The sequence below is a fragment of the Drosophila santomea genome, chromosome 3L (assembly GCF_016746245.2).
Source record: "Drosophila santomea strain STO CAGO 1482 chromosome 3L, Prin_Dsan_1.1, whole genome shotgun sequence".
In the NCBI taxonomy this organism is placed as follows: domain Eukaryota; kingdom Metazoa; phylum Arthropoda; class Insecta; order Diptera; family Drosophilidae; genus Drosophila; species Drosophila santomea.
Window position 1 is genome coordinate 6,579,091 of NC_053018.2, and position 12,335 is coordinate 6,591,425.

A 12,335-nucleotide genomic window follows, 5' to 3' on the forward strand; every position below is an offset into this window, starting at 1 on the left:
TCACTGGCATTTTTGATGGGAAACAAATGCAGCACTCGCGTGGCAGATCCCTGGAATTACTGTCGGCATTATCAACACCCCCCAGTTGGCCCTTTAAAGTTGCCATTGTGGAGCACTTAGGGGATAAATACTTGTACCATACACCACAATGCCAGATCCCGGGATTATTGCTACAAACTCACACACACACACAATTGCCAATAAGCTCACTTTCGCAGCGCAGAAACGCACACGCTTTCTATCTAATTGTTAAGATGACTGCTTTGCCCAGACTTGCCAGGATGCCAGGATAATGAGTTTTCCATTAGCGCTTGAGTGCGGCGGGCAGTGGCAATATTTGCCAAGCGTCCTGACTGCTTAAGTGAAAATTCAATTAAAGCATCAGCATCAGCAGCAGCAGCAGTAAAATCAAATGAAACTCCTGTCTCGCCCAGCGTCCGCAACTTTGGACACTTTGGAGTGACTGCTGGAACTTGGACATTGAACTTGGTGGTAAATACGAGCATGCCACTAAACATGCATGGGGGATGCCACTGAAAACGCTGAGAACATGCAAAGTTTTGACAGCCAACGCTGCAATACCACGGAAACAACCGGAAACCGGAAGTGTAAACAATGGCTGTCGAACTTGGCTGAACATGCATCCACTCAAGTTGCCCCACACACACAATGCCCCACTGAAACTTGTGTCTGTCAAACTCAGGAGATTGAGCTTCTTGGATTAAATGAAATGTTAAATTTTAAGGCAGTTTAAGACTTCTTCCCTCACTCTCGAAATATTGACAGATTTCAGGCAACTTGAGGACGAGGGACTTTGCTGCCTTTGGCTCACTTTCTGGACTTTCACTTGATTTATAGCATATGACAACTGGGTAAGGCTCTTATATATGTGCTGTTGAATTTTAAAAGGCAGAAAGTAAACAGGAATTTTCGGGCAACTTGACGCTTGACGAGAATGGCAGCCAGTTTGTCACTCGCTTTATTGCGTATACGCAGCGTGGACCGGGTATAGGGTCGATATGAACGAGACAGTTGGCAGGAAATTTATGTAGATTTATGTACATGTGCTCCCTTTAAGCTTTTTGGTACTTACTCATAGATACGTGGCTACATGCATTCAATTAGAAAATTAGCATTCAAATTAAGCTAATTCACGCTCCAAGGAGATGCCATAAAATATGTAAGCTTCTTAATGAATACTAAATGATAAAAACATTTGCGAAACGAAATTCCCTACGCCTACCCAGCAGAAACTTTATTTGAAACATACAACCTATTGTGGCCAGGAAGTCATATTTGTCCCCAAACTTAATTCCCTCGAGACGAGCCATAAGTACAAGCGCTTAACGGTCATTTGGTGCTCACAAATGACTTCAAATAATATTGGAATTCTGCCAAGTGTAAACTATAAACAGCTTTTGGAACATCAAGCACTGAAAGCCTCTTGCCTTTGAGGGATTTCCACATATTGAAGCCAAAATAATTAGGATATAAGCCGGCAAGGCGATTAGCGGGAAGCCGTTTGTCGGCAATAAATCGTGCAAGTAAATTATGTGGAACAAGGCCCACACATCAATCTTGTGACTCCGAGCAAAAAGCTGTGGGCTTAGGTGACACCTCAGCGTTAAAATAGATGCAGGATTTTCGCTGGAAATTAGGCAGCTGTAGCATATGTAAAAGAAATTGCCTACTTCACTCCGCTTCCCAAGGGAATTAGGCCGTTTTTAATTGAGCTCCTTATTTTGCTCGACTTCGAAGGAAAACCGAGTGCTTCAAAACAAAAAACATAATCTGACCTTTTTCCGAAGACACAATATTAGCATACAAAAGGCTTGAGGACTTATTCAAAAGAAAACAAAAATAATCCTTTTGTAAATTATTCACTTCTCCAGAACGCAACCCTTCACCTTAAGTTTTGTCATTTAAGATCACACAAAAATCAATATATTTGCTCGTCCTTTAACCACTTCGTTAGCCGGTTACATTTTACGAGCGTTTTTAATTGAAAATACATGCGCAATCTGCACAATAAAAACAAAAATCGTGTGAAAAAAGCATTCAACAGTTTGTATACCCTTTTCACATTTCTTGGCAGGTGTAAGCATATGCTTTAAGATATAAATATGAAACTATCACATTTTTTATTTATCTCATAAATTGTAATTTGCTACCATAAAGTGCCAATATACCCACAATTTGTAGGTGAGATAGACCGCAAATAGTTTCCATGACAACGATTCGCGGTTAAATAAATCCCCAAAGGGAAGTCGGGTATAAAGAGATTAATATCTCAGCAATAAATATGAAAATTTATGCAAAATGGCCACAGTTCTGCGATAGTAAAATCCTGAGCTTTTGAACTCAGCTCAATTATCAAGGCATTTGCCGCATTTAATTCAATTAGTACTAATAGAGTAAGGACCCTAAAAAAAACCATGAATAACGTAACGTTACAAAAAAAGCCCACAAAAACAATTATGCTAATGGATGGGCTCAAAAAGTTTCTATTATTTTTAAACTATTTCCGGCTGAGCTAATTGCACAGCTAATAATATTAATATCTTGCGTCCCAAAGGCAAACTTTAACTGAAGCAACCACTGCGGTTTGTTGATCTTTCATTAGAATAGCGCCAATACTGACTTTTAGTTATTTGGTGTGTTTATTTTGTCGACTCTGTTGTTTGCCCATGAATTTGGCTGTCAAAACTTTTGAATGACACCGCGAGTGCCACTTGACATTTCTGGCCAACTGAAGTTGACCTTCTCGCCTTCACAGCGAAAGGAAAATTTTTATAAATGATAAATCGACTCAAAGTGCTTGAGCTTAAGTAGGGTTGACAATTGATATGGAAATATCAAATTAAATTTTCACGGCGCGCGAGCATAAGAAATAAGCTTATTTAGCTTAGATTTTGCAAGGCGCTTTAAGGACTTTAAACTGGTTATGAAACGGATCGAAAAAGTAAGTCCCTTATCCGTATTATCTGCTTCCCGGCGAATTGGTTGCTGAAAACATTGTCATGAGTTATTTCTCATATTTGAATGGCTTTTACGTGTCCTTTGGGTGGCATTTGCTGATATCATTTGGCATCGGCAACGGCGTCCATTAGTTTCAATCAAATTTCATAAGCAAACAAGCAGGACCAATAAACGGCTGTATATTCGTGTGCGAGTCTCTATATACACATACATATATCGGCGGCATTAGCATGCATGATAAATAATAAACATATTATAAATAGCTTTTTCCTCTGCAAGCAACTTGGCCATCAATCAATGGTGGCCAACGAATGAGCCCAAAGGCCTTTGGCTTCTCTTCCGCATAGTATTACTCAGCACATCCCACTCAGATGGTTCAGAGTGGCATTGGCATTGGCAAACAAGATTTATTTGCCTCCTTTGGGGTTATCCATATATTGGCTGACATTAAATTGGGCAACCTAAATTAAAGGCCACGCACTTTTCCTGAAAAAAGGACGTTCGCGGTCGGCTTTTTATGGTTAATTAAAACACGTGCGGCATTCGATTAGCATATTAATTGGCAATACCCGACAATCTCCTATCAATCGCTGCCACAAGCTTTAAATTAATTAATTAACTTTCGATGTAAACATTTGTTCAATCAGTGCCCCTATCAAAATAAAAAACTGTCTGTGAGTTACAGTGAAGTTTGGATGCTGAAATGTTATTTACTTTCAGCCAGCTGTGTTTGTTTTCATCCGCACTCAAATGACGTATACGCCGCGTGGCACCATTCGAGTGGCACAGTGCCGCCGGTGCTGTTTTAATTACCCCGATGTATCTACACGCGTCGACAATCAAAGAATTCTATTTTAGATCATCATTAGAAATATATATTTTCTGCCATGAACCAGTTACACGTGCGTCTAATTGGCAGCAGACCGTCAGTGATAGGCAACATTTGAATTGGTATTTCGCCATCGATGCATTCAGTTAAGTTTTAATTTCAACTGGCTTTATAATTTCGCACGTGCCGCACAACCAGCTCAGTACGCTCCATCTCTTTATCCTTGGCCATTTGCATATCCCGATTGCATTGCATTTGCAGCCATTGCCACTTCAATCTCTGGCGGTATGTTTATTCATTTATCAGTCCCGAAGCGCAGATGTTTCAGCTTGACAAACATTAACTAACTGCGCTGCACAAGGCGATTGCACAAGCTAAACATGGCGTATATGCAATAAGTAAGCCAGACTAAGCTAAACAAAACATTTGCAATCAGGCATTTGAACAACAACATGGGCAATTGCAAGGAGACGCCGAAAATGTCAACACAATATCACGCATACGCACGGTGGGCCATACATCGCCATTGTGCAAAGCGGGTGTTTGCAATCAGTTTTCTGGAGCCTAAGTTGACATGGCCCCCTGTCAAGTCAAAAGGAAATCTGCTTTGACAGCAGTAAGGGAACTGAACCGAAAAAATAAGCAACAAAGGAGACTGGGGGCTGGGATAAAAGGTGGCACCACAACTTTGATATGTGAAAGTGAACACTGATGTTTGTCACTCAAGTAAAGGGCTTTAAGGGTAAGCAAAAGCATCGACCTTTTTTCAATGATTTCCCAAAACGTAAGCGCTTTACGGAATTTCATCTGCCTAAAAGCTGCAACCACAAGGTACAACTCGAATACAGCAACAACATTATCAGTGGGTTTATCGCGAACGGCAAATTAAATGTCGCTAAATATGGGCTCACGACCACACGAAGGCCCTGCAGCATCCACGCGCTAATAAAAGCATAAAAAAACAGTCCCGGAAAAAAGGGTACTCATATCGCAGGACTTCAAAAACAAGCACTCTGCCATAAGAGATTGCCATCGATGTGACAGTCCGGAAAGGAAGGAAACGCCTAGCTGCCTAGTCATAAAACGATTCCTAATGGCCAATGGCTTGCTACGGGAGTTGCCCGGCAACAGAACCACATCAAAATGCTGCCCCAAGGGGAGGCAAGTTTCCATAATGTATAAAATGCTGGGAAGTGCAATTTAAATTGAACTCTGCGTTGCCCACATAAGCAACTGTGAGGTTGAACATAATCCGCTTTCACATAGAACACACAGCAGCTGCTGAAGTTGAATTTGTGAAAGACACTTGCTACATTTGCTTGACAGTTATACGCATTCGCTTGTCAAGCGAATTTTGCGAAAACGAAAGTTTAAGTTAGCAGTTGTTTAAATATTAAATCAATTAAATACGAAAATCTGCCAGGAGTATTTATAAGAAAAGAAAAAGTTACAAGAACTAGCAAAACTTTCTTTCGACTACAAGAAACACAGAAAGTTGCCGAAACTATTTGTGTAACTTTCTTTCGCCTAAACTTGCTAAGTTTTCGTTTGCGTTATTAAATTGAGCACATATTAAATTCGAGAATCATTTAATATTACCATTTATTTCAGAACGACCGCAAAAAAGTGGTTTATGACGACAGATGAACGCCAGAATTTCTCACACAAAAGCTGTGAATTTTATCAATTGGTTTGTACGTTAGCCACAACTATGAATTGTCAACATGAATGAGCTTTGATAAGAATGTAATCAGCAGGGCGCAAATACCCTTCCAAGTTTTATACCATAATTACAGTGAGAGGAAGCGGAAAAACATAAAAAAAAGATGAATCAATCAATCAATCAATACACAGCAGCTGTGAACGAGAACTTTTCAACTCCCCACGGAAATTCACGGTGAAATACATCAAATTTTGTGTGTCAACAGCAGCCACCACTGAATGTACCTGTATTATGTAAAATAAAGAATTTATTTTAGTATCCATCTAAAATTTCCGGGAGAACAAGCTGAGCCCGTTAAAAATAAAAAACGACAAGTTTCTTTCTCATCGTTGGTCATCCATTTGGCCTGTTTCAAATATAGTATCATCATCAAAACATATCACAGGGTAACACATGCATTGTAATGTCAGGAATAATTTCGCATGGCAGCGCTTTCGTACATTTTGCCATGACTACCACAACAATCCATCGAATAACATGTATTTTTAGGCAACCCAAAATGGCACAACCAAATGAAACCGGAGTTTACCAAAAGTTTATTGTTCAACTGTCACGACAATCCAACTAGTGCTCGTCATCAATCGCCATTGCCATCGTCATCACCATCACTTACCACATGTGGTAAACAAATGACACCGAGAAATGATGTTGCTCGAACTTTGCTGCTCACAGATGCGAGAATCAATGGAATTGAAACCAGGAGTGGAATTTATTCAGTGTCCGCAAATGCAGCCGAAATGTTTTATTGGCATAAACTTAAAATTTGTGCACACAGTGAGAGAGAGCGATATTTTTTTTGTGGTGTGACCCAACTAGGAGCATAGATCCTCAATGGACTCCCCTTGAAGGAGCAGTCGCTGCTCCTGTTTGTTCTTCTTGGTTGCGGATTTGCCGCCTGCGGCTTTTCCACGCCTCCGATTCAACACGCCATCAGTTTCGTCCATCATGCGCAAAATCGTGGTCTGAAATTTAAGGAAAATATATTGTGGAGGATAAGTTGACTGCTGTATGTATGCTGCTTAAATTTCAATTTAATTTTGATATGATTAGCCTTAGTAAGCTTTGAACTAAGCGTTTTACCAAGTTTAAGGTAAGGTAATATCAAAAAAGGTATAATATGCTATGTTGTTATGGCTACCAGACTCACCTGATCCGAGCAATCCATTGGAGCCACCGATATATCCCTCACAGCCCTAAACTTGCCCACGTTGTTCAGATGCTCGTTCTCCAGCCGAAAGTAATTCCAAATGAAGCGACGGAAAACCTCCAGGGGACTGAGAATGGTCATCATGACATCGCCCTCAATGTAGCCAGCCTCAATTAGACTCATGGACAGTGTCCAGCTGAAGCGCAGTATTAAATCCTCAATTATGCCAAAGTAATAGAACCACTGGCCACCGAAAAGATAACACACACACACAGATAATGAACGCTTTGAAAGATTGTTTTACGTGCCGTTTGCCCAAATATTTATCGTGGCCATTATTTGTGGGGAACAGACGTCCCTACTCTGACCCCAAAATAGGAGAAAACAAAACAAAACAAACCGGACTCACCGTCGATGAATAAACGATTTCTTCACGCAAGAATCTATTGTCGCCCGCCTTCGAGTCGAACAATCCCCAGTCCATTTTGATGTCCCATGTGTAGGCGTAGCAGGACGAGAAGATGGCCGCCGTAATCCAGCAGTAGAACCAGGGATTCTCCTTGGACAGCGGATAGGTGTCTGCAGATGAGAAGACAATGGAGTAGGGTGCGGGGTGAGTTGAACAGGGAGGCACGTGCGCCACAACCAATACACAATCTACATAAAGTTTCGGCACTAATTGGCACTGGACCGTAAATAGCACGAATAATGTATACATGATATGCTCATATGTTTGCAATTACGATGGAGTATGTAGGTGTGACCTAATGAACTCACGCTTCGTATAATGAATCCACTTACCGGTGGTCGTGTGGTATTTGTGGGCAAATATGACCACAAAGAAGGACGTTGCATACTTCGCGGCGTTGACCAGATGCGGAAATGACTCCTTTGTGTCGCGGTATCGCCGGATGCACTGGGCGAACCGGAAGTAGGCGGGCAGAATGGCCACAATGGGATGCAGCAGGGACACGTACTCCACACAGTGGCTGGCAGCTGTTGCACAAACAAAACAATCACGGCAAATTAAACACTTTGTTGTCTATAATTAAACCATTCAGCATGCATTTTCAGCATTTCAACAATGCTTTTGGGTTCTTGCGGTTTTCACTTTCACCATTTGCAAGCTCATTTGAAAACCGCAAAGTTATTGAGTACAATTGGTAAAGGAACTCAGCCAAAAGGCTTGTCTCAAGTTAAATGAATGGCATGGATAACTTTTTTGAATGCACTTAAAAAGCATCCCAGCATCAGAAACCCAGTTCCACTTACCCTTGCCAGCCTTGTGCCAAGTGGGACTGCGACCAAAGAAGCAAATCAGAAAGGGTATATCCAGAAATGCTGGCACCATGCTGTTCAGCTGGTCCGCCAGCCAGAAATCGGCAAAGTTCACAAAGCAAAACGGAGCCATGATCACCCGAATGAGGATCCTTATGGCCCAAAAACGGGCCTCATGATGGAACGTCTTCGTGGGATTGAGTAAAAAGGCAGCCATCAATGTGTAGAGGCAGAGTGGAGCCGCATACTGTGGGATGCCCAGTGGATCGCAGAAGATATAGCTCAGCACGCTGCAGGCCCAGATAACTCCAAACACGGATGCCACCTCCATGATGTTCTGCTCGGACAGGTGATTACGTGGGTCCAACTCAAAGATGAGGACGTGGTTCACACCGGACGAACGCCAGCCGTAGACATTGACGCCCCACAGGAAGAGGCATTCGATGATGAGGAATGGAGCACGGAACATTCGCATTCCGGCCCGCCAATTCTCACCGAATCCGTAGAACATGGCAGCGATCACAACCGTAATGAAGAGCACCACAAAGGCGCCGGAGAAGAGACCCACCTTGAAGGTGGTCCACGGACTCTGCTGCTCGCCCAGTGGTGGCACTCTCAATCGCTTCATTGCCCTCTGACGATCTCCGCCCTCGATGTCCTGCGTAACAGCCTGCTCCGTCTCCTGGATCAGCCGATCAATGTCCTTGTTGGTGTAAAAGTGGGCGGCCTCCACGTGATCCGTGCGCCAACGTGCACCATAGTCGACGCTCAGCAGCTTGTCGTGCTTCTTAAGTATCTTGCGGAATCCCGTGAAGTTGAGGTTCTGATAGTTCTGGAGCAGTATCAGCCCCAGATAAAATTCACTAAATGCCAACTTGAGATCCTGTATCTTGCGCGCCGGCACATTCTTTTTGCCCAGCGGCGTTCGCCTCTTCCAGGCGGGCAGCTTCTTGGGGTGACCCATCTCCAGGGCCTCGGTCAACTCGCTGCGCAGACTGCCATATTTGCGTGTCGCCTCGGCCATCTTCTCCGAGTAGAAGGTGTTGATCTTGGCCAGCTCCTTGTCGCAGTAGTGGAAGAACTCCTCATCGAATTTGGCAAAGTATCGCGTCACCATCTCGCGCTCCACGAGTTCTGCGGAGGGCGATTGCTCGATGGCTGCATACAGCATGGCTTTCATCTCCTGAAAAGGATAAGAGATTAGGATTATTAATATGATTGAACTACAATTACTAAGCATTTTTTATAATTTCATATTTATTTCTAATTACTTGTATTAGAAATATATTAGAAATATCTTGAAAAGTTTCTTTGCGGTATGAACATTTTTAATTTCTATGTACCTGAGCTATATAATCTTAATCCAAGGACCTATACCGTTGACCCGCACTGTAGCTACACATCTCCTGCTCATCTTCTCTTGTGTTTTCACTTCCCCGTTCTTTCACCCCCCCAAAAGCCCAACACATCCCAGCCCTTCCTGTTTGTTTACGTCCGAGGAGAGCAAAACACAGAATGCCGAACAACAGGGCGCATGCGCGTTGAAAGCTCCGCCGTTTGACAGTTGGATGCCACAGCTGATGGGGCACGTGACGTCACAGCTGGCAGAATGACAGCGGGAAAAGCACACTCGTCCGTGTATCTCACGGATACATATTTTTCCGCTACTTTGAACTGCGATTTTCGGCACTCACCTCATAGTTAATGTACTGCTTTCGCCACTCGGGCGTTATGTGGGCCGTCAGGTGCTCGGCGAACTTCATCTCGGGAATTTTTTGGCGGGGGATCTCACAACTGGCTGCACTGCATCCGCATCTGGACAAATCGCGAGGACGTGGTCGCACTGCAAACGCACGTTTTCACGTAAACATCACAACTGGGCCAGAAGCGAACAGGCAGCGAAAGTTCTTGGATGTCGATTTTGGCTGGGATGGCGGTCCAAGTGGCGGGGGCATCGGCTACGAGGCATCGAGCTTTCGATATGTAAATGGCATCGGTTTTGTTATTGTTAGCTCTTGCCTCGCATCCACTTTCAATGTCAACAACAACAAAAGCGCAACACAATCAGTTTCTAAATGATTAGATTTTATTAAATAGCCAATTCAGAAATTATGAGAATTTATTAAACAAAATTGATTGATTTTTTACGCCCAATGCACATATATTTGTATATATAATATATTATTTTTACAGCTGGTCAATAAAGTAATTACAAAGCCGTTTTCTGTATAATTGGTAACGCCCATAAAAAAAGTCAGCTAATAAGCAACTGTGGTGCATTCTGTAATATGTAATAGAAAAATCATTTACTATTTATATTTGACTAAAGCAAATGGGGATTTTTGCCTAGCGTTGCTAACTTAACTTATAAGTCTATAAAAATATTTTAATGCTCTTAATAATAATTATGGGCTTGAATAAGCGGTGAAATAAGCAGTGAAATAAACCGATGTGTAAATATCCATAGAAAAGTAATATGAATATGGCTGTTATTAATTATAATGTAATCAGTATCTTAAAAAATAAAACTAGTAATCTTTGCCAAATCTTTTTTTAAAATATGCAATGTACAAATGATTCACTGTTTATACACGAATTTTATTCAGTACAATTTTTGCAATATCAGAATAGTACACCTTTAACCCACCTTTAACTATCTGGCTAATAAAATAAAGCTTATAAGATTGATAAGATTAAATTGTGGATTTTGTTTGCTGGGAAATACATATGTGCAATTATAAATCCATCAGATTAAAAAAAGAAATTACTGTTATTAAGCTAAAACCGTTGCTACTTGATATCAATTACAGCCACCGTAATCAGCGGCTGACAATCGAAGGGGAATAATCGAACTCAGTACACTTCGCTTGCTACCTCGAATGGGGGCAAGCCACAAGGAATTTCCACAGCTACAAGATACATAGATACAGGAAGCCAGTGGATACGTCATATATCGCAAAGAAAACCACAGATAAAATCATAAAAACCAAGTTCCCGAAGAGTCGCCTGCACGAACTCCATAAACATTGCCAGTTCCCCCGTTTGTTCCGCTTATCGCAATTGACGGCTTCCCCTACTCTCTGCCCCCCTTCCCCGCGCCATTCTGCGGGCTGCAATATTGATTAAAGAACGGGAGGCATGCGGTTGCCCCACCCAGTGCCCCCCACCCGCATTGAGTCATTTAAATGATCGTCTGAAAAGCAGAGCACAATTGGAGAACACATGAAAACGCTCTCGACGCGAGCGCAACGACGAGCTGCCTGTCAGTCGATGATTAGCGCGCTCACAGGTCAGACATCCCGCTCCCAGATTAGGAACTCGGTCTTCCCCCCCAGAACTCGGAAAAGTCGTGTCAACTTGAAGTAGTTTACTCAGGGGGTAGATAAGAAATTGATATAAATTTTAAGACCACTGCTGGGGACATTTCAATTAGCTCAGGCAATCGCAAGCAGCAACATGCCTTCCGATCAGGATCCAACTGCGGAGCAGATAAGCCAGGTTAAGACTAGCATTCTGCAGAAACTGGAGCAAGAGCCACCAGCAGGTAAGCTAATGCAGACATAAGAATCACATCTAATCTACATATATATATGTACAATCCCGAAATAGAACCATTCCATCCCAACGACCTGAAGCGAATTACGGACAGTGACCTTTGGATCACCAAGCTGCTGCAGGTCTATGACTTCGATGTGGAGAAGTGCATCACGCGGCTGTGGTCCAACCTCGCCTGGCGGCAAAGCTTTGGAGTTTATGACCTTACGGAGAAGAGCATTAACCAGGAGTATTTGAACGATGGCTCCATCTTTGTGCACAACAAGGACAAGGATGGTAAACCCCTGCTGATCCTCACCATCAACAAACACTCGAAGAGCCGAAATCAGGAGGAGCTCCTGCGAGTGATTGTCTTCTGGATTGAGCGATTGCAGCGGGAGAGTAACCTGGATAAGATTACCATTTTCATGGACATGACTGGCACCGGTCTGAGCAACTTGGACCTGGACTTCATCAAGAGTATTATAGGAGTGTTCGAGACCAAGTATCCCTATGTGCCCAACTATATTCTGGTGCACGATTTGCCCTTCCTGCTAAATGGTATGTAAACAATTCGATAACTGTAAAGATCTGTATATTGATATGGTAATTTTTCTGTGTTTAGCTGCCTTTAAAATTGTAAAGACCTTCCTGCCCGCCGAGGCGCTGAAGATCCTGAAGGTGACCACCAAAAAGGACATCGATCAGTATGTGGACAAGGATAACTGCCTGAAAATCTGGGGCGGTAATGATGACTACGTTTACAAATTTGCCTAAAAAATTGCACCTTCACCTTTGTATTATAGTGTAAATATTAATACGATATTTATTGAACACATTTTCGC

General features: G+C 42.5%; 2 protein-coding genes and 1 long non-coding RNA gene across 5 annotated transcripts; 2 read left to right on the forward strand and 1 right to left on the reverse strand.

The window, feature by feature from the left end:
* The first annotated feature begins 4,428 nt into the window (after positions 1-4,428).
* Positions 4,429-5,789, forward strand: LOC120448882. 3 transcript variants are annotated; one of them, XR_005616154.1, is made up of 3 exons: positions 4,429-4,550; positions 5,420-5,502; positions 5,563-5,789. It is a non-coding gene; the product is annotated as an uncharacterized LOC120448882 (long non-coding RNA). The 3 variants fall into 3 exon arrangements; XR_005616153.1 differs by having other exon boundaries at positions 5,566-5,789; XR_005616152.1 differs by having other exon boundaries at positions 5,420-5,789.
* Positions 5,790-6,234: 445 nt separating this feature from the next.
* Positions 6,235-10,062, reverse strand: LOC120449700 (xenotropic and polytropic retrovirus receptor 1). Its single transcript, XM_039632315.2, has 6 exons — positions 9,651-10,062; positions 7,951-9,139; positions 7,480-7,674; positions 7,088-7,257; positions 6,679-6,921; positions 6,235-6,493 (listed from the first exon to the last, which is right to left on the reverse strand). Exons 1-6 carry the CDS (start codon positions 9,717-9,719, stop codon positions 6,344-6,346), a joined length of 2,016 nt encoding a protein of 671 aa, XP_039488249.1. The 5' UTR covers positions 9,720-10,062; the 3' UTR covers positions 6,235-6,343.
* A 786-nt stretch (positions 10,063-10,848) lies between these two features.
* Positions 10,849-12,328, forward strand: LOC120447653 (motile sperm domain-containing protein 2). Its single transcript, XM_039629166.1, has 3 exons — positions 10,849-11,500; positions 11,566-12,051; positions 12,116-12,328. Exons 1-3 carry the CDS (start codon positions 11,413-11,415, stop codon positions 12,265-12,267), a joined length of 726 nt encoding a protein of 241 aa, XP_039485100.1. The 5' UTR covers positions 10,849-11,412; the 3' UTR covers positions 12,268-12,328.
* The last annotated feature ends 7 nt before the right edge of the window (positions 12,329-12,335 follow it).